This window comes from Poecilia mexicana, unplaced genomic scaffold (genome assembly GCF_051168715.1).
Source record: "Poecilia mexicana isolate PSO_F unplaced genomic scaffold, ASM5116871v1 scaffold_15, whole genome shotgun sequence".
Taxonomy (NCBI): Eukaryota; Metazoa; Chordata; class Actinopteri; order Cyprinodontiformes; family Poeciliidae; genus Poecilia; species Poecilia mexicana.
This window is the reverse complement of record NW_028263384.1, coordinates 2,524,990-2,544,960: the sequence shown is the minus strand read 5'-3', so window position 1 is coordinate 2,544,960 and position 19,971 is coordinate 2,524,990. Positions and strand designations below refer to the sequence as shown.

Sequence of the window (19,971 nt, the reverse complement as noted above, 5' to 3'; positions counted from 1 at the left end):
GACATCTAAGAGTTGCAGGACACCGGCCCTCCAGGACCAGGATTGCCCACCCCTGAGCTAGATTATTGCAAAACGTGGATGTCAGTAACAGAAGCATGAGGCCAAATGGAAAACTAAAAGATTTCAATGAACGTCAATCAGTGATAAACTCCAGTTTAATAATCCACACAGAACCAGATTAGAAGATATCTCAGACATTAAAAAAATAATCTTGCTACTATAACATTCCAGGCTACACAACAACAATCTGTCATTTAAAAGGTTCGCTCTTCACAATTTGTTCTGGTTCTGTGTGTGATGTAGACAGTTTCACATCCCTTCATCCGTTTTCATTCAAAGTTAGCAGGATTCACTTCATAAGTCCTGATTTGTGTCTGCCCCAGGACCTGCACTCTATCTCACCATCTCTTTTCTTTATTAGCTCTTCTTGATAAGACATCGCTCCACAAAATGGCTCCAAGATTAAATAACAGGATAAGAGGCATAATTAGCACCACTTAACTGCAGGGATCAAATGATAGCTTTTTCATGTGTTTTCTTAGCATGATGGATAAAATTAATTTTTTTTGTACAAACTGGTTAGTTATGCTGCTTTCAAACATTCTTATTCAACTGAAACCTTAAGCTATTTCAAGATGTTGACTTTCTTCAGTTCCATACAAAATTATTCATATCTTTTGAACCTGTCCTCATTAGGTGATGTAATAACAGTTTAATTTGTTTATTGAGATTTTTTTGATAGACCAACACAATTGAAAAGCAAATGACCCAAAATAATTCAGTGTGGCCTGTTGTCTTTAAAAGTCTGTTGAATAGTTTAATATAAACTGAGACCACCTACAGTATATGTGAGTTATCCTCAGTGTAAGTCCTGCTGTTCTGTGAAGGACTCTGAGGTTTGCTGTTAGCAAACAAACTAAATTACAAAGATCAAGAAATACAGCAGAGAAGTCGGGGTGAAAATTGTGAATAAATTTAAAACAGGGTTAAGTGGTAAAACATAATTCATGTTTTGAATAATTCAAGTTGTTATCCATCATGGAAATAATATGGTACAACTGCATGCCTACCAAGACATGTAGACTGAGATGATGCGCAATGGCAAAATTAGAGAAAACTAGACAGGCCTTTGGTAACTCTAGAGTCTAGACAAACAGCTAATGTTGATGAAAATGTTGAGCCATTGCTGTATGGCAGGGGTCACCAACCTTTTTGAAACTGAGAGCTACTTCATGGGTACTGAGTCATACAAAGGGCACCAGTTTGACACGCTCTTCTGAAATAAATTTACTCAGTTTGCCTTTAGTTATACATTATCAATAATGATTAATGATACTCATCTATGAGAAGACACTGATCATGTTAATGGTTTCTCCCAATAATTAGCAATGAAAACAAGGTGGGAAACATATCAATATTCAGCACTTTATCTCTTTTAATCTCAGTAATTGTCACATTTTTAGATAATCACTTACATCACTACATTTCATAGGAAAAATGTCCAATTTTCACTAGCCACTCACAAACATTTTTTAGCAAATCATGAACTATGTTGCACCATGTTTCAAAAAGTTATTAATTATGTAATGTTAAAGAAAAATCAACGTACATATTTTTAAATAAATCTCGTCACATTTTGAACTCATGACCAAATCTGCTGCATTTTTAACAAAATTATAACTTATATGTCATGAACACACTTTTAAATTGAACACAATTCCTCAATATTTTAATTAAACTTTGCCATGACACTGCCATGTTGCCACTAACATCTGGCATTGGTTTCTTTATTAGTGAGAAGACTGGCATTGCATGCTGTTCACCAGTGCACTGTAATCTGGTGTGTAACTTGAAACTGCAACTGTGAGTGCATCTTTCAGATGTGCATCATTGAGGCATGTTCTGTGTTTGTTCTTGATGAAGTTCATGTCAGAAAACGCTGATTCACAGAGATAGGTTGAACCAAACAGGCTGGCAACCTTCATAGCTGCTGTGCATACACCACTGTACTTCTCTGTGTCAACAAGGGACCAAAAGTTTGGTGCAGTCTGGTAAACTTTGAGGTGTAGGTCATTTTGCAATGTTATGATTTCCATCTCCACCTGTCCAGCATCCAAGTTGAATGTTGCACTTAGTTTCTCAGCAAAGTATGTTGTGTCCACATTCATGAAAGGATTGGAAATGAATGACACACATGGCTCAAGCTGATCAAGATCACAAAACCTATTCTCAAACTCTTGCCCAAGTCTGTTTATGACTTCACAGTACTTTTCTGCAACTTTGTCAAATGTCTCAGATGCAGAAGCATTGTTTTTCAGCACCAACTGCACAGAGGGAAAGTGCAGCACTTTTTTTCTCTGTAAATCCACAGAGAAAATGTTCATCTTGGCTTTAAATGCATTTAAAGCACTTATCATATCAACAACAGTTTTACCTTTGCCTTGCAGCTCGCAGTTCAAGACGTTTAGTTTCCCAGTAATGTCCGTCAAAAATGCAAGGTCAAGGGTCCACTCTGTGTCTTCTAGCAGTGAGACATCTTCGCCTTTGGACTGCATGAACTCTTTGATTTCACCCAAAAGTGACAAAAAACGAAATAAAACTCGTCCTCTGCTGAGCCATCGGATTTCTGTGTGTAGCAGCAGTTCACCATATTCAGCTGACATCTCCTCCAATAGCACCTTGAAAATCCTGTGCTGTTTAGCTTTGGAGCGGATGTTGTTAATGATTTTTACAACGGGAGTCATCACGTGCTCAAAGCCGATCACTTTTGCACATAACGCCTGCTGGTGAATGACACAGTGATAATGCAGAAATGTTGGGAAGTCTGGGTCACCTTTACAGTGAGCGATGAAACCTGTATGTCGGCCGATCATAGCAGGAGCCCCGTCTGTTGTCACCGCCACCAGTTTTTCCAATGCTACCTTCTTCTGCACGAAAAACTCCTTCAGCGTGTTATAAATGTCAACTCCCCTCGTAGTTGTCTTTAAGGGCAGTAGTGTCAGGAGTTCTTCTCTTGTGGAGAAATCTTCAAACACCATCCGGATGAAGACCAACAGCTGCGCTGTACTGCTGCTGTCCACGGACTCGTCGCACTGGACGCTAAACCACCTGCACTTTGCCAGATCCCGGTCCAGCTGATCGGCCAAGTTACCAGACATAGCTGACACTCGTCTAGCCATCGTAGATGCCCCCAGTTGGACATCGGAGAGAGTACAGATTAGATCGGTTCCATTTTTGTCGTCTTTAAGTACAGTGTTAGCTATTATCATCATTGCTTCTTTGACAACTGCTCCATCTGAAAATGCCTTCTTCTTCTTGATCAGAAAATGTGTAGCTCTGAACGAGGCTTCGGTTGCTTTTAGTGACTTTTTTCCCGCCCTCGTGAAAAAAGATTGTTGCTTACCCAAAGCTGCCTTTAGCTCACTGGCTTTTTCTGCACGTAGTGCGCTTCCCGGTGGGTAGTTAGCATGGTAATTTTTGTGACACGTAGTGAAATGTCTCTCAATATTGTGCCGCTTTGCCGTCGCTACGGTCGCCCCACAAATGAGACACACGCAGGTTTCTTTCACAACCGTAAAAAAGAACTCCTTCTCCCATTCCCCGTTAAAGTGATAAGTTTTCTTTCCTTTTTCAGCCATATTTTTGGGGAAAGAAACTGCACTCAGCGCCCATCTTCGCTGTGTCCGCTAGCCTACGTTCCATTGGCACTTTTTGTCATGCGCACAATACTGACCATTGAATTAGAACTAGAGTAAGTCAGAGTTCACCCTAACTTTTCTAAACGTCATGTATAATGAGGATATTTTTAAGATACTGTCATTTTTAAAGCTATATAAATGCAAGTGTGATTAAAAAAGAGAATAGCAACAGAATAAAAAAAATTTTAGACAGCTCACTAGTGAGTTGTGCTATTTTTAGAACCGGCCTGCGGGCGACTCATGTGGTCCTTGCGGGCGACCAGGTGCCCGCGGGCACCGTGTTGGTGAGCCCTGCTGTATGGGATAAGGTTAGCCCTAATGAAAATTCTGGCTTAAAGACACCTTCCTTTTATAGTGGCCTAATTTATTTTTTGCCAATTGTTTTTATTTGTTTGTTTTTCATAAAAGAGCTTTTGGAAAGAAAGGGTGAGGATTTTTTTTTTTGCCAAAATAAATTTAGCCAAATAATGACTTTGGCCATTACAAAGGTGAAAATATATGAACTATGTATAAAACATTCAATATTCATAGCCATCCTGGGGCAGAGAAATGGTGTATATTATACATATTTTATCACAATACACAAACACACGCATGCACACGCACACAATCCAAACCTACTTTCCAATTTACACACTGTCTTGTGTTGATTTATTACATAGAATCCAAATTAAAAAAAGTTTTGTAGCAACAGAAAACCTGAAATCCAACATTCCTGGATTGCTTATCAGATAAACTGAATTAATTCCAGCATTTTTTAAATAGTAATCTAAACAGAAACATTAGGTGACACCTTTTTGATGTTTTATGAAAAGAAACACACTAATTATTTATTGATTAGACTAATTTAGGAATCCGTCACAAAGTCTTATTTTGCATTCTGAGACATTCGGTTTGTTTAGACCAAGCTCTAGAAAGGCTACATGGCTCCTTGTTTCAGTGAAAACTTTTCCAAAAGTTCCATAGTGTGTTCCATATGTTTCAGCATTCATCTGACATGATATAATTAAAGTGCCACAGAGGTGGAAAGCTCAGGAGCTTGCCATGAGGCTGTTTGCAAACACTTCATTACACTGCTGTCACGCAGCAGAGTATCTCCCAGACAGCGGCAGTAGAGGCTTTATCGGCTGAATCTGATAATGAGCATACCTCTGGCACAACATAATGAAGTCGTGATACACGGGGCTTCTGTGCATTTTCCTCCAGGACACTGTAATTGCACAAGCTTGGGCAGCCGGTCACAATAATTAAGAGCATGTAAAGTGCACTGGTTGGAGCAACAAACCAGAAGAACCTTTTTCAGATGAATAGAAGAAATCAGATTACACCCCTCCACACCACAACGTCTTATTATTCCACTTCCTCTAACACGATTATCTCTTGACCTTTCATCATGAGGGTCTGTGCTGCGCCTGCGCAAGGTTAGGGTCAAACTAATCACTTTGTCGGTCGGTGACTTTAGTCTTTTGGCGTGTTCGCCTGTAACATGAGAGAGGATTGTGATTGAATGATTCTAATTAAATAACGTCTTAGAAATGGCCCTGACTCAATAGATTGCAATGTAAATTATCAACCAAAGTCAAGTTGTGTCACATGAACTCAAACACTCCTTCTCTTCCATTTCTTTTAATTAATGCTTAGGGGGGAATTAATGAAGAAGTTAGTGTTCTGTGCAGAGCACAAATTTTCTTCCTGTGCCTTATTATAAGGGATACCTGACACAATTCTCATCTCAACTCTATTGTTTAAAGTCTAAGTGGATAACAGTTTAAAGAAATGCATTATCCTTTGAATTAAATCCATTTTGAAACCTCACAGTTAGATGTTTGGGAAAGGAAGTCATAGGTTTTTGCCTTTTCAACCAGTATTACAGCAACCTTTTGTATGTGAACTAAAAAATTAACTCAGCAGAAAGAGGAGTCAAGCGGTACATGTTTTTTCTAGAAATGAACTTGGATGAAACTTGAAAGAGACTTTAAAGTCTTTGAATGTCAACTCTTTTTTACTGATTTTGAATGCAGGGAATAATAAAAATAATAATCAAGCTGGGTGCTGCACAGTAGCACATTTGGTAGCACTGTTGCCTTGCAGCAAGAAGGTTCTGGGTTCAATTCCAGGCCCAGGTCTTTGTTTGGAGTCCCTTTGCTTGTGTGGGTTCTCTCTGGGTACTCTGGCTTCCTCCCACAGTCCAAAATCATGACTGTCTGGTTAATTGGTCTCTAAATTCTCCTTAGTGTTTGGTTGTTTGTCCTGTCTGTCTCTGTGTTGCCCTGTGATGGACTGGCGACCTGTCCAGGGTGACCCCACCTCTCGCCTGTTGACAGCTGGAGATACCAGCACCCCTCACAACCTCACTGGGTTAAAGATGTAAGAAAATGGAAACTTTTCTTACACCCTTTAAGAAACTTTTGCCCGATTGCCCATAGGCTCTTTTCCTAAAACCAGGTTTATAATGGAAAATTAAAATTGAATCACAACAGTTGTCTAAGAAAATTATGGGGACTGAATTTCTACTGACTTTCTAATATTAAAGGCATTAGGTAGTATACCTGTGGAATCAAAGACAATGGGCATCTGCAGCATTACCATTTGTCTGGGTGTATGAAAGCAGGATGTGTGAAAATGACAAAACATTCTCCTCTGCCAAATTTAAGTTTAAATAATTAGTATTTATAAATTATAGATTAAAAAAAAATGTGCCTAAAAATTGGTTTTACATGGGTCTAAACTATGTGTAGCCCATTATGACTTAGCCAAGTGAATATAATGAGACACCCAATGAAATATTCAGTCTTTTATAAGAAACTCTTCACAGATTGATGTTTAATCAATATATGAATATAAATTTTTTAGACTTTAACTAAAAATGCTAAAAACAGGAGGAAACAGGAGGAAAAACAGCAATTTTTCCTCCTGGTGTCCTCTTCTTTATGGTTTTTGCCAGTAGTAACATCACGTGACTCGTGATGTGAAAAAATTGTTTCCATAACAGTTTTGTGAAATAAATCTATTTGGATCCAGCAGAAAATCCACCTCATCGTAGCACAAAAACCTTTTATCAAAAACTTTCTTTGTTGTTGTTTTTTGTTTTGTTTTGTTTTGTTTTTTTCAAAACTGGCATGTTTATATTAGGTGAATGGAAATGAAGCCAGTGACGCACTTTTGCAGCCTTCAATGAGTGACATTAGTCTAAGGAAAATCTGCTTCACTCCTCACGTTCAGCTGTGAAGTGATGAAGAGGTTTCTTGACCGGTCAGCCTGTTTTAAGTCACCCTGCAGCATCTCAGGCAGGTCAACATCTGGGCTTTGACATTTTTCAGGTCTTTCCTTTTCTTAATTCTCAACCAGACTGTAGTAGAAGAACTGGTACGTTTTGGATTATTGTTTGATTTTGATGGTCCAGTCGCTTCAGTTTCACCTTTTCTATACAAAGTTTATTAAAAAAAAGGTAAAACTTACATATTTTCCTCAAACATCTGCAGTAATTTTAATGGCGTTGAAATAAACATTTTTTCTTCCTCTCTGTGTGAAGTTTGAATAAATCCAAAACCAATTCTGGGCTGTATTTAGCTTTACTCCAGCATTGCTCCAGAAGTCCTGGTCTTTTCTTTGTTCTGTCTGGTAAATTTCAGTCTGTCCTTCATTCAAATCTTTAGTGGAAACTGAATTGGTGATGTATCATACTGATTGTACAGGTGCATCAACAGTAGTAGGAAGCTGCTATCGGCTCCTGGATGATAGTTTCGATTTCTCATACTTGTCTTTGCAACTTGTGATCTGCAATCAAAATCAGATTGCAGACCACAAGTTGCAAATGATTTTTATGATCATTTCTCCATTCTTTTGTTTCTTTGTTTGTTTTATCATCCTTTAGGAGGCGCAGAGAGAAGCTCCAGGCCCACCTGAAGGAAAGTCGCAGTTTGAAAAGCTACACGACCAATCCCATCAATCTTCTAGAAGCCAAGATGAGGGTCCCAAACACCAACCTGCAAATGCATGAGGTGATTTTTGCCCTTACATCAATGTCTTGTTTCATGTCCTCAAACAAAAGACAAACCAAACACATTTGATCATCATCACAAAATGCATAATGTGCTTGTAGTGTCTGTTAGCGTGTGGCTCTGTTGGTATTCCCTTATCTCAGCCCAGCCACTTGCGTCAGGCTCATGGGTCTGTGGCAGAGCAGCCATTCAGTGGTTTGAGAGCTCAGTGCTGACTGACGAAATCATTCATCATCTCCTTACATCTCCTGCTTTTGTGTCTCTCTGATTTGGTGGCATGGGAAATCATATTCTCATATGAATGTATCAAGAAGGAGGCAGCTTCAGAGAGTTTGAACGTATTTGCTCTGAAGAAATGAGATTTTATAGGTTCATTATAACAAAATGTAAAGAGTCTGCACCTTTATGACTTTAATCGAATGGTGTGTTTTCTCCTAGGTCCTGATGGATCGCAATGAAATTGTGTGTTGGCTCACAGTCAATGTGGGCCAATATGCAAGTAACTGTCATTGGTCATAACTCTGAAATTCATAAACTAGTTGAGACTTTGTGTGCAACATATATATGATAAACATTCTTCATTATTTGTGTTGGGGGGGTAGTGAGGTTAAATTTGGGTTAACAACTGCTGTGTACTTTGACTTTAATTCAATAAATAGTTCTACACCAATTGAGCCATTCTCGTTTGTCAGATTGCTGTTATTTTCAAAGTACAATTTGAAAATAACAGCCTTCAAGCAGGTATTACACATAGATTTATTTAAGCCTACATTTCTGTTTGTGGACATAGTGTATTATTTGTTTCATGTAATATGATCATTTTAAATGTCATGTTTTCAGTAGGTATACATGGAAAGTCATCATAGTTAACAGAAATTCAGGCTTTCAAACTCTGGTCTGAGTGTAGTTAATCTATGTAATGTGTTTCACTTAGCGATAACGTCCTAAAACTTGTGGGCTTTTCTAGTATTTCAACTTATTAGATGGGTCTGTAAATGTATATTTAAATATTTAGTATGCAAATTTAGCTGAATTAATTGAAGCTCTGACTGCTAAATGGCAGCAGAATGCTTCCAATATTATCTTGGAATGTGTAGGATTTGCATCATCCGGCATTAGTGGGATACATACAGACTCTTGGTTGCATTGAGGCTGTCAGCAATTTGAGACACATTTACAATAAAAGTCTACAAGAGGTGAAGGAAAATCAGAATGTCCTTTAACTCTGCTTCATTCTTTTCTATGGCGTAGTATAGTTGGTCTGGCAATTTTGTCATTCTAACTTTCTTACTTTTTTATGATTATGCAGGTATGTTAGCATAGCTTTGACACTTACTCTTCAGCTTTCACTGATATTGAAAATAGCTGAGTTTCATTCTTCTTCCCTCCATAACAACTTCTGCACAAGAGCTCTTGGATAGTTTAACCTGTTCTAATTTAATAAAAGGGACATTTCACTTCTTTCAAAACAGAATGGAAGTGTCAAAAAATTTGTATTTAATTCAGTCTGGAATAAGTGTTTAGGTTTTAAAATAGAGCAGATCTATTTTGATCAAGAAGCCAAACAAGTATTGATATAAGCATTCACCACACTGCAGAACTGGAATCTAGCTGCAGTAGCTTGGTGGAACATTCCTCAAGGTAAATTTTTCTCATCCATCCATCCGTCCATCCATTTTTTAACACCCTTGTCCCTAGTGGAGGAGGGAGGGTTGCTGGTGCCTATCTCCAGCTAACGTTCCAGGCGAAGGGCGGGGTCACCCTGGAGAGGTCGCTAGTCTGTCGCAGTAAATGTTTTTCATTTCTTTTCATTTTAAGGCTAGAAATGCATTGAGTTTCAAACACCTGAAAGCCACATTAGCATATGAGCTATAATGCCAGGCTTAAAATCATAGAATCTGACATATAATAAACTATGGCATGTAGAGACAATAAAAGTAAGATTGTTCCATATAAAATGTTTGAAATGATGCAACAGATCATTGAATTACAAATGCCTGAATGGAGCCGGACTCTGCAGAGTCTGTCAATTTTAATGCTGGGCAGACAGAACTTAAAGGAAAGGAACATTCTTGCCCGAGGCTCTGCTCCTGATTTTCAGTTGCAGGGTGTCAGATGTATGAGATATGGTGAGGAGCAGAGTTACACAGGGCCTGAACGTAATCTGTAAAATCTGGTGTTTGTGTGGACTGCACGTCAGAGTGCCTCCTCATATTACCTTCAACCTGAAGGATCTGTCAAGGACAAAGTGTTTTCTCACATATATACAGTGAATACCAAAAAAAATGATTATGTGCACTTAATGTGTGCTGAAAAATAAAAGTCAACATCCTTTTTGATCTGGAACATCTAGCCATTAATTAATTAGTTAAAGTGTCTCTGGCTTTTTTAACAACTCTTGTAGCACTTAAAGGGCCATTATATTTTTTTTTCCAGGAACTAGGTACCATTTTGTAGCACAATTGGGAAACTGTTACCCTCAGTTGTTATAAAATGCTGTATATGTCAAATGTTACACAAAAGAAATTTGACTTTGATATTTAACACCTTGAGATTGAGTCTCTGCTTCTTTAAAAAACGCTGTCAGGAAGTCATCACAACATCACTCCTCTGTTAATCCTTTAAAACAAACTTTTTACCAGTCTTTCACTGAGAAGTATAATGAGTATAAGTATAATGAGCTCAGCAGATGCACATTTGCTAATTGCTGCTGGCTAGTCTGAAGGAGCTGAGTGGAGGAGCTGAACTTGGACACTGCAGCTCTGAGAAGAAGCTTTGTCTCAAAGGCGAAGCTTTGAGACAAAGCTTCAAACCCTTTGAGTGGACCAAAAAGCCTAGGTCCACCCAGGCTTTTTGAACAGCTGAATGATTGTCATGGATGCTAAAGGACTAAAGGATTTCTCAAACATGCATGAAAGAATTAAAGCAACACTCCAGTTATTATTATTTCGATCAGGGAATAACATAATAACATGATGTAAAGCTAAAAAAAGTTGATTTTACATGATACCGCCCCTTTAAGACTGGGTTGGGAGTTCCCCCTGTCAGCAGGACAATGACCCTGAACATAAACATGTTCCACTTTTTATTGGTCTGTAGTATAAAATTCCCCAAAAACTGCTCTAAAGATTGTCTGTAACACATCCAAATCAATTTTATTTTACCAAATGTGGCTACAATGAGACCAGAAGACATTTTGAGGCAAAGTGGAATATGTTTTCAATGTATGCTGATTGATGCATATTCTACACACACAAGATTTTGTATTAGAATCACATCACTGCCATCTAGTGATGATTTACATTTTTTTCTAATGGGAATGCAGAATGCCTCCATTTGTATGTGCTACATTCAGACTAATACTCTACGTAATTCAGTGTCTCTTTAGCAGTAAACATAATAACTTATTTGTAACTGTAAATAAATTCAGGTATGCAAGTCATTTGGAATATGTAAATGATGATGCATTTACTGACACTACACATTGTTCAGAAAAACAAAGCTCATTTACATCAAAAATTAGCTTTAGAATAAAGGATCTCGTATGCAAATGATCTACATTTGTTTTTCTGAAGCAAATTCACTGACAGTGAGTCAACTAAATTTTTCTTCCTAGTCATACACAGCCAGCTGAATTTCTTCGTGATCATAGCATGTGCTTTTATATGAGGTACTGGTTTCCTTTGATGCAGTTAACGGTGTCATTTGGATTCTGATTTCTGAGAGCATCCTGCAGTAGATAAACACTCCCAGATAGTTCAAATCATGAAAAGAGGCAGTTGAATGTCACAGCCAGTTGAGGGCATAAAGAAACGAGTTCATCTGATGAGCACTGCAGGGCTTTTCTGTTGGAGGGATTTGATTAGGCAATGAATAAAAGAGCAGCACTGAGCGAGTCACTCGTTTTCTATCAGTCGTATTATACCACTCAGTCAGGAACTGTTCATGTCTTTAAACCTGGCGGAGGGTTCAGGGCTGATTGTGTAGCAGGTAGTTACATTTACTCAGTTAGTTACTTGAGTAACGTTTTAGAGAAATAAATTTACTTTTAGGAGTAGATGTACTGCATTGTACTTTTTACTTTTACTTGAGTAATATTATTATGAAGTATTGCAACTCTACCCACCCAGTTCATTGCAGGCTCTGTAATTGATGAATTGAAATGAATCATATTTTAATAAAAAAATCATACATCAACAAAGTCTGTTAGTCTGTTATTTAGGACATTCAACCATCAGGTTCTACCCATCCAGTGTTTCAGGATCTAATGATCATTTATGGAACTTCTTTACCAATATGGATGCTAGCATTGGGGACGTCTGTGCTGCTGCCACATGTTTAGCACCGAGATGCTTTTTTAGGCTTAAAAAGTGTTGCTGATAAGCTAACTTCTTTTAGCACAACTTGAACACAATAATAGTCCTTTCTAGCGTCTTCTCAGAACGTTTTTGAAGCAATAACTAAGTTGCCCAAGAGAAGCTAACTTGTCATCCATTGCCATTGTTAGTGGATGTTGCTTGTGCGTTGGATTTACAGATGTACCAGAAACACATAGCAAGAGTTCTGGCTCTGGACTTTTATTTGAAAATAAATAAATAAATAAAATAAAATACATAAATAAACAACATGATTAAGTGTCATAAAAATCTATGTAATTTATCAGTCAAAATTAATGTGTCAAAGTCCCAGCTCTAGTTTTAACCAAATTTCACCAGAGACACACATACAGTTTATGTTGAAGTGAATCCTCTTGCTTGCACACAAACTTTGGTCTAATGTTATTTTCTGTCTGCTGACCCTTTTAAGAGGCCAAGCAGATACAGTAAGCATCATATATTGTTACTGGAAGTACTTTCCCAAGTTCTAACTTAGGCTCTGGTGTTCCTTTGGTGATGCACAGAGTTTATACCACATATTGTCTGGAATTATAGACCAGTAGTTTAGAGTCTGGGTTTATTAGTCCCTGACTAACACTAAACAATATACCAAATGACTCCTGTCCTCACATCATCGATATGTGCAATATCTTAATCACAAAAGTTGAATGCAATTATTGTATAATATTTCAAATGCCATGTTTCATGTTCAGCATACTAATGAGTTTGTTCACCATTTGAATGAATTCTAGATGCCTTGTGTATCTTCACAAGTCAAAAAATATTTTTAGTAGCTGAGATGGTAAATCTCACATAAATTATGTGTAAAATTGTGATGATGGATAAGAAAGAAAATATATGAAAAATGTATGTTAATCATAATTATTATTGCTATTGTGTATTCATACACAAATCAGAAAAGCCATCTCCTGTTTGCACCAGATAATCTGAGAGTGTTAAAACCATTTCCAAAGCCATAGAGTGAGAGTTGGTCCCTATTACAGATTAATAATCACATTATACCACATGCAGACATGCAAACATCTCCATCAATACAAGCCATTCCATGCACCATTTGCCTGCCACCAATGTCCAGATTGAGCATGACGTCCTAGTCAAAGTGATGATTACTTCCTGCTGAATCTATCTGCTCATGTTTTTGAATCTGCTCTTTTAATACATTTATGTTTATGCCCTTTAAAAGCTGTCAGTGGAGCAGGACAATTTGTGCAGACACATTCCAGTTTTTTACCCCAGGCAATCTTTCTGAAGCCTAAATCTGTTTTCAAACAGAAACAGAGTGAAACCTGATAGTCACTGCTCATTAATTGTGTGGAGGTGCAAAAATGACCAAAACTAATCGATCTCCAAACTTTCATCAACAACTCAAAAGGTTACTGTAGTTGTATCCATTTTTACAAACATCAACTCACTGAAGCATGAACGGATCTGTTGCTGGTGACGAAGCCGACGTTTTGGCATCACAATGCATCCTCCCACTGTTAAAAACTTCGAGTTTCCATTTTAGCACAGGCGGAAAGAAGAACATCTCCTGACTGGAAGTTTCAGAATTAATTAGCAGCTCGAGGTTTGTGTGGTGTCAGAACACCAGAGAGAAACTGAGATGAGCCAAAAAGATTATGCTTGATGTCTCATCCCTCTCTGGGATGTTTCAAGTTAAACCACCAGGGCCATAAAGGTGCATTGCTGCAAAAATCAGTCAAATTCTGCACAGAACTAAAAGTATTCATACATGTGTTGTTTGTCCAGATTTGGATGTGCATTCCATGCATTTTTAGGAGCTGTATGCTACAGACTAATGAAAAGTGGAGCATGTTTATGTTCAGGGTCATTGTCCTGCTGCAAGGTCAACGATCATCTCAGTCTTACAGGGCAGTACCATGTCAAATCAACTTTTTTTAGCTTTACATTGTGTTATGTTATTCCCTCATGAAAAACATACCAGGAGTGTAGCTTTAATTCTTTCATGCATGTTTGAGAAATCCTTTAATCTCCATGGCAATCATTCAGCTGTTCAAAACGCCGGGGTGGACTTAGTCCTGCCTTCGTGTCATAGCTCCTCTTCTGAATTACAGTTTCAAGGCTTCCGAATTTCCCCCTCACAGAGCAGCCCTGACCCGTGACTCCCCACACTCAGCTCCTTCAGACTAGCCTGCAGCTATTGGCAAACACCTGGCTCATCTGCTGGGCTCATTATAGAAGCTACTTCTCATGCTGGTAAAAATGTTCTTTAAGGATTAGTAGAGGAGCCACTGTCAAATGACTTCCCGAAGGCAGAGTTTCAGAAAGAGCAGGCGTTTCTTAAAGAGACAGCGGCCCAATTCAAAGGCATTAAATTATAAGGTAAATTTTATTTTAAGTTGTATTTGAAATTTACAGACAAGTTACTTGATTATGCAAGAAAATGATACTACATGGCTGGTAAACACAACACTGCCCCTTTAAACTCGTACATACTGTAAATAAAAATCGTTTGATTTCGTATCATCCTGCATGTGGGTCAGAAAAGACCCTGACTGCCTCTAAACTTTCTTTGTTCCAAGTGACATCAAGTTATTCCTCAAACTTCTCCACTGAAAGTCTGTCTCTTATCATCCCAAACAACCTTTGACAAATCTGTCTTGTACGATTTCTTGTACAGTCTTGATGTTTAGGCTTGTGAATCTTATCGGTCAAGCTTTATTAGAGTGAACACCTTATGCTGTACTACCAGACACTTTGGGTCAGTTTCAATTATGGTGGCACATGGGTTGACGATGACTTCCAGGCCATATAATGTTAATTGGAATTTTTCCTGAATTTCTTTGCAGTGAGTCGGCATATTGTTTTCTTCAGGCATATTTTATTCGCAACAATGTTAACTATTCACAGTCTAATGTACTCCAGTGTTCCTTCTGTCTTCAAAGTAATACGCAATTTAAAATGATGGGGTTTTTTTTTACTTATTTTGCACCTTTTACTTTACATATGGTTCTTTGAGTCATCACTCTTTGTCTCTGTGACACTGTAAACCCAGGGCCACTTACATCTGAAGCCTGGTCATGGTGAGGTTCTGTTGATCAGATGTTGGGTGTCGTCTTGATCTCATGAAGTCAAAATGTGAGCAGCATAATGAGGAGGGCCGTTTGAATAGCAATTCTGATAGAAGTAGGAAATCTATTAGCCAATTCATTGGTTGAATTCCCGTTATGATTTTTTTTGTTAAGTTCCTTGTTAGGAAACAGTAAGTTGTGCAAAAAGTACTGAAACACTGAATAAATGGACATGTGAATTGCAGTATTGTAGTCAAGAGCAGCTAACTCAAGGAGACTGAGATAAGACCAAGACTTTCAGGGATTAGATAAAGTCGGGACCAACACCAGCGCCACACACAACAACTCAATAAAATTATGAAAAGTGCCTCTGAAACTGATCTGAAAGATCCATATTTCTTTAAAAATACCTAGATAGATAGAGCTCAAATAAATTTAACCATCTCAGCATGTAGCTTTACTGTGGGGAGTTGTACGCAGTTGATATCGGCTAATGTTGATGTGACTTAATATTATGTTTCATTATTGACTATCATAAGGAAAAGTTAAACTTAGGAACAAGTTGTCACCACATGCCCTGTTCCCTAAGTCTCTGAACATTAACGCTGTATTCGCTTACTTCCCTTGTTAGAAAACATTTTGACTTAAAATCAGTAACACATTTTATAGGAAATTAAATGATTAATTTGTTAATAGAGATTACAAAACTGACTTGGGAATATCAGCTAATTATATTTAGAATTTATTGAAATACATTATTTGAACTAAGTTTTATTTGAAACAGGAAGTGGAACTGTGAGATGTTTTATTTTCAACGTTAGTCATCTCAGTAGTTTTTTCTATTATTTTTCAGTTATTTTCTGTTGTTTGTTTCTCTGATTGGTCCTCTGCAGTGTCTGTTCAGCTGCTACTTTTCTATCTTTGCTTTACTTATTAAATGGTCAGAAACAAAGAATAGCATCTCCACGATCATTTATGAAGCTTCTATCTCTACATCCCTCAACATGTCAACTATATTAGGTGACGTCATTTTGTGCACTGAGCTATGTAGCAAAAAGCTGTCATGAAATGGAAACTGTGCCCTAAAACATACAATATATACTGTACACATGTAGCTAACTTAATGTATGTCGCTAATAATCACAAAATCTCCGTGTGACAACTGAGTAACAAGTTTTGGTACAAAGGCAGACAGCTAATGTTAGTTGCATTGCAATGTTAGCAATGTTGCTAACATTGCTAATGTTAGCAACATTATCTAATGTTGCTAACATTAGCAACATTAGACAATGTTAGTAACATTGTTAGCAACATTAGCTAATGTTGCTAACATTAGCTAATGTTAGCAACATTAGCTGATGGTAAATGGTAAACAGTTTACTGATTTACCATCAGTAAATGGTTTGACTTCTCACCAGTAAATGTAACAGTAACTAAACCAACTGGCTTTATGAGGAGCTCTCCTTCTGTGACGTAGAACAGGTGGTTAATGCCCTGAAAATGTCAGAGGCGATCAACATGGACGGACTTTATGAAGAGTTTCGTGTTTGCAAAGATGAAATAGAAAATGTCAGACAGAATGTAACAGAATCCACATGGCAGAGTTCTAAAATGTTGGGAAGGTCAACATTATAAACATGTGGAGCATTTTTTTCTATTTGTCTTCAGGGTGCTAGGATTAAATGTTTTTTTATAAAATAGTCATTGTTTGTTTGTTTGTTTGTTTGTTGCCTCGATTTTCCCTTTACGATAATCTTACAGCGTCCTGCCGTGTGTGGTGTGTTACGTGGTGGTGTTGAATATGCCCGATCTAACATCGAGCATATTCAACATTGTCTTGGCCCGATTACTGCAGCTTGTGGGGTTTTCCCTGACTGGAGCGAGAACGCAGCCTGTTGAATGTGACAGGTAGCCAATCAGGGTAACACTTTATTTGAAGGGGGTTGAATAGGACTGTCATGACACTGTCATAAACATGACATAACACCTGTCATGAACATCAATAAGTTTTCATGAATAGTTATGACTGTTGTCATAAAGCGTCATTCGGTAAATAATGACACTTTTAATACAAAGTTGACATTATTCGAAATGTCTTCATTATTGTCATTAATCTAGACAAAATGTCTTCGTTATGACAACTTGTCATTAACCAAGAAATCATGATCTAACATAAATTTGAAGGGAATCCCAAACAGCTGACATCGCGCAACTGAGAGTCCAGTGGATATCAGAGATGATATGTGGAAATGTTTATTATTATATGTAAAGGTTGTTATTATATATGTTTATTATATGTGGTTATGTTTTATTCAGTTAAAAATGTTAACTACGAAAAAACATAACTTACCTCCAAATCATAGTGCAGCAGATAGAGCGGCTGCTCCCGCCGCCCTTTATCCAAAGCCTTTTCTTTTTGTTATGTCTTTTATCGCTTAAAATAAGTCCACAAACTATCACTACTGCTTCTACATAGTCAACACTGTTTGATTATTCTAAATTTACATATGGTTTGTTACGGGATCTTCTTCTGGAACCGGGATGTTGGTGACTGGAATCGGTTCGTGTGGTTTGTTGCTCCTGCTGTGTGGCTGGACACACGAACCGATCGAACCTGTTTTACTTTTATCAGCTCTGTGATCACAGAGGTTTGGAAAATCGGCCGACAATTCTTAAATCTTGCCGTCTAAACCAGACTTAAGACTCACAAGCTCTACTCATCTACTCTCGACCACTGCGCTAACGCTCTCTGACTCTGGTCGCTATGGTAACGTGTACGTATCCCTTCAAAATAAGATACAGATGCGCAACAAAAACGGCCCGAAACATTTTACTTTCGTGAAAATTTTAACTCACGATAATGACTAATGGGAGCCCTGAGCTTGTTTCTCTGCAACGAGACGGTCCCATCTGGGAGTGATGGGAGGCAATGACACCCGAAGTGTTGCTTATGCAACATGCTTGGTCTCTACATGGCAAAGCAGTTGGAAGCTTCATTCCGGCTCATTAGTGAGCCGGTGCCGCATATAATGCATAGCGGGCTTGGAATGTGGGAATCACCTACCGGGATAAATCCATTTTCCTGTCTCTTCTCTGGGCCTTTTCCCCTTCGCAAAGAAACTTTCCAAAGACATCTGATCTGTTTTTACTCATTTTGCTGCTTGTTGGCTCAGTGTTGTCGTGCAAGACGAAACCGAGAGAATCCGGTTAAAGGATTTTCAAAATAAAAGATCCTCCAGACTCAAATGATACATAAAACAGAAATATTTAATTATTTCTTGCGCTGCCCGGTACCAATTGGTCCACGGACTGGTACCAGTCAGTCCGCGGAATGGTGGTCGGGGACCACTGGTTTAAAGAACAAATTATCCTCCAAGTGCCTGAATCATGGTCAGCATGACAGCATGTGTGACGCTAATAAGGCTGGTGTCCTGCAGAGTTTCCTCAAAGGGCATTGTGTCAGTGACAGCCCACTTAGTCAGAGATCAAAACTGACAAGAAGGAAGTTGGAAAAAGTACTTTGGAGGAAGGAATAGCACAAAAACATATCACTTGCCATATTTCTAGGAGTTACACGGAGAATGATGGTGAAATCTTGTTAAACAGAGAAGACTGTCACTCAGGCATGAATTATACATTAAAACTATATACAGTAAGAGTAGCACACAACATTTTGACATTTAAATTCCAACAGTCATAATATCTTTTTACTGCAGATCGGCTGGGTTCGTCTGTGGTGTTCACAGAACAGAATCAAAGAACTGCTTTGATTTCATTGCATGTGTTCTTAGAGATGTGGGAATGCATAAAACCACCAGAGATAATCCAGATGTATTCTGTCAAGGATTTAAGCAGAGTAGACATGATTACAGAAAAAGGAAGGCAAGGCATAAAATAAAAGGTTATTGCTCATTTTTTCCAAATATTTCAAAATATTTCACAGTACAAAGAAAAAATTAACATACCGTATTCATTTCATAAATTCTTTAACATAAATTCATGTCTATGCTGATTCTGACCTGTTCTCAACTACTTAGCAATGGAACAATCTAAATTTATTCTAAACCTTTTTGGTTATAAATTATGAAAAGCTACCTGATTTTACAACTTTTTAGAAATTAATTGCATTGGCCGTTTGATTAATTTTCATTTCTCTTACTTCCATTGCCACAAATGTGCAATTTTATCTAAATTTAATTACTAAATTAGTTTCTTTTGTGGAACAAAAATGAACGACTGAGGACTATTGTTCATTTTTACCCACAGTCTGTTGTGTAGGCAAAGTTCTATAATGCCTTTCTTTTCTTACCAAGTTGTTGCATATACAGCAGCTGCTGTCATCTCTGAAGTCATAAATATTTCTAAGAGAATTGTAACTCCACCTCATGGCTGTTTCCTCTCTCAGCAACACATTTTCACTTAGCTCAGAATATAAAAGGGCAAGAATGAGACATACATTTTCTCTTTCTAATTAATGGTTACATTTGTATTAAACCCATACAGGTAGGGGAGATGTGGTACTACCGATCAATCCCAGAAAAGGCTTACTAGCCAATTACGGCTATACAGATTAGAAGTTCCTTAAATAAAATAATAAACATTTATGCAACATAAAAAATAAGTTTTTAACAATTTTCTTGTATTTAGAATGTTTATATGAATTAATATTTGTTCTAAACCTTTTTAATGTTATGAAATCATTAAAAAGTTTTAGAATATCCCAGGATAGCAAAGGTGAAAAAATAATCATCCTTCAACCTATCACATTTGCACTCACAGAATCAAGGAAACCAGAGACGGTTGAGGAAATCTGAAATTGATCTGCAGGATTTCTGATGACTTG

The 19,971-nt window shown here is 37.7% G+C and overlaps 1 protein-coding gene across 1 annotated transcript in view; it reads left to right on the top strand.

Annotated features, from left to right (window-relative positions):
• The window catches only part of nrg3a (neuregulin 3a), a 95,740-nt gene that overhangs the window by 60,986 nt on the left and 14,783 nt on the right, over positions 1-19,971 (top strand). Inside the window, 1 exon segment of the mRNA XM_088013353.1 lies at positions 7,573-7,699. Within this exon segment, the coding sequence (XP_087869479.1) occupies positions 7,573-7,699 (127 nt within the window).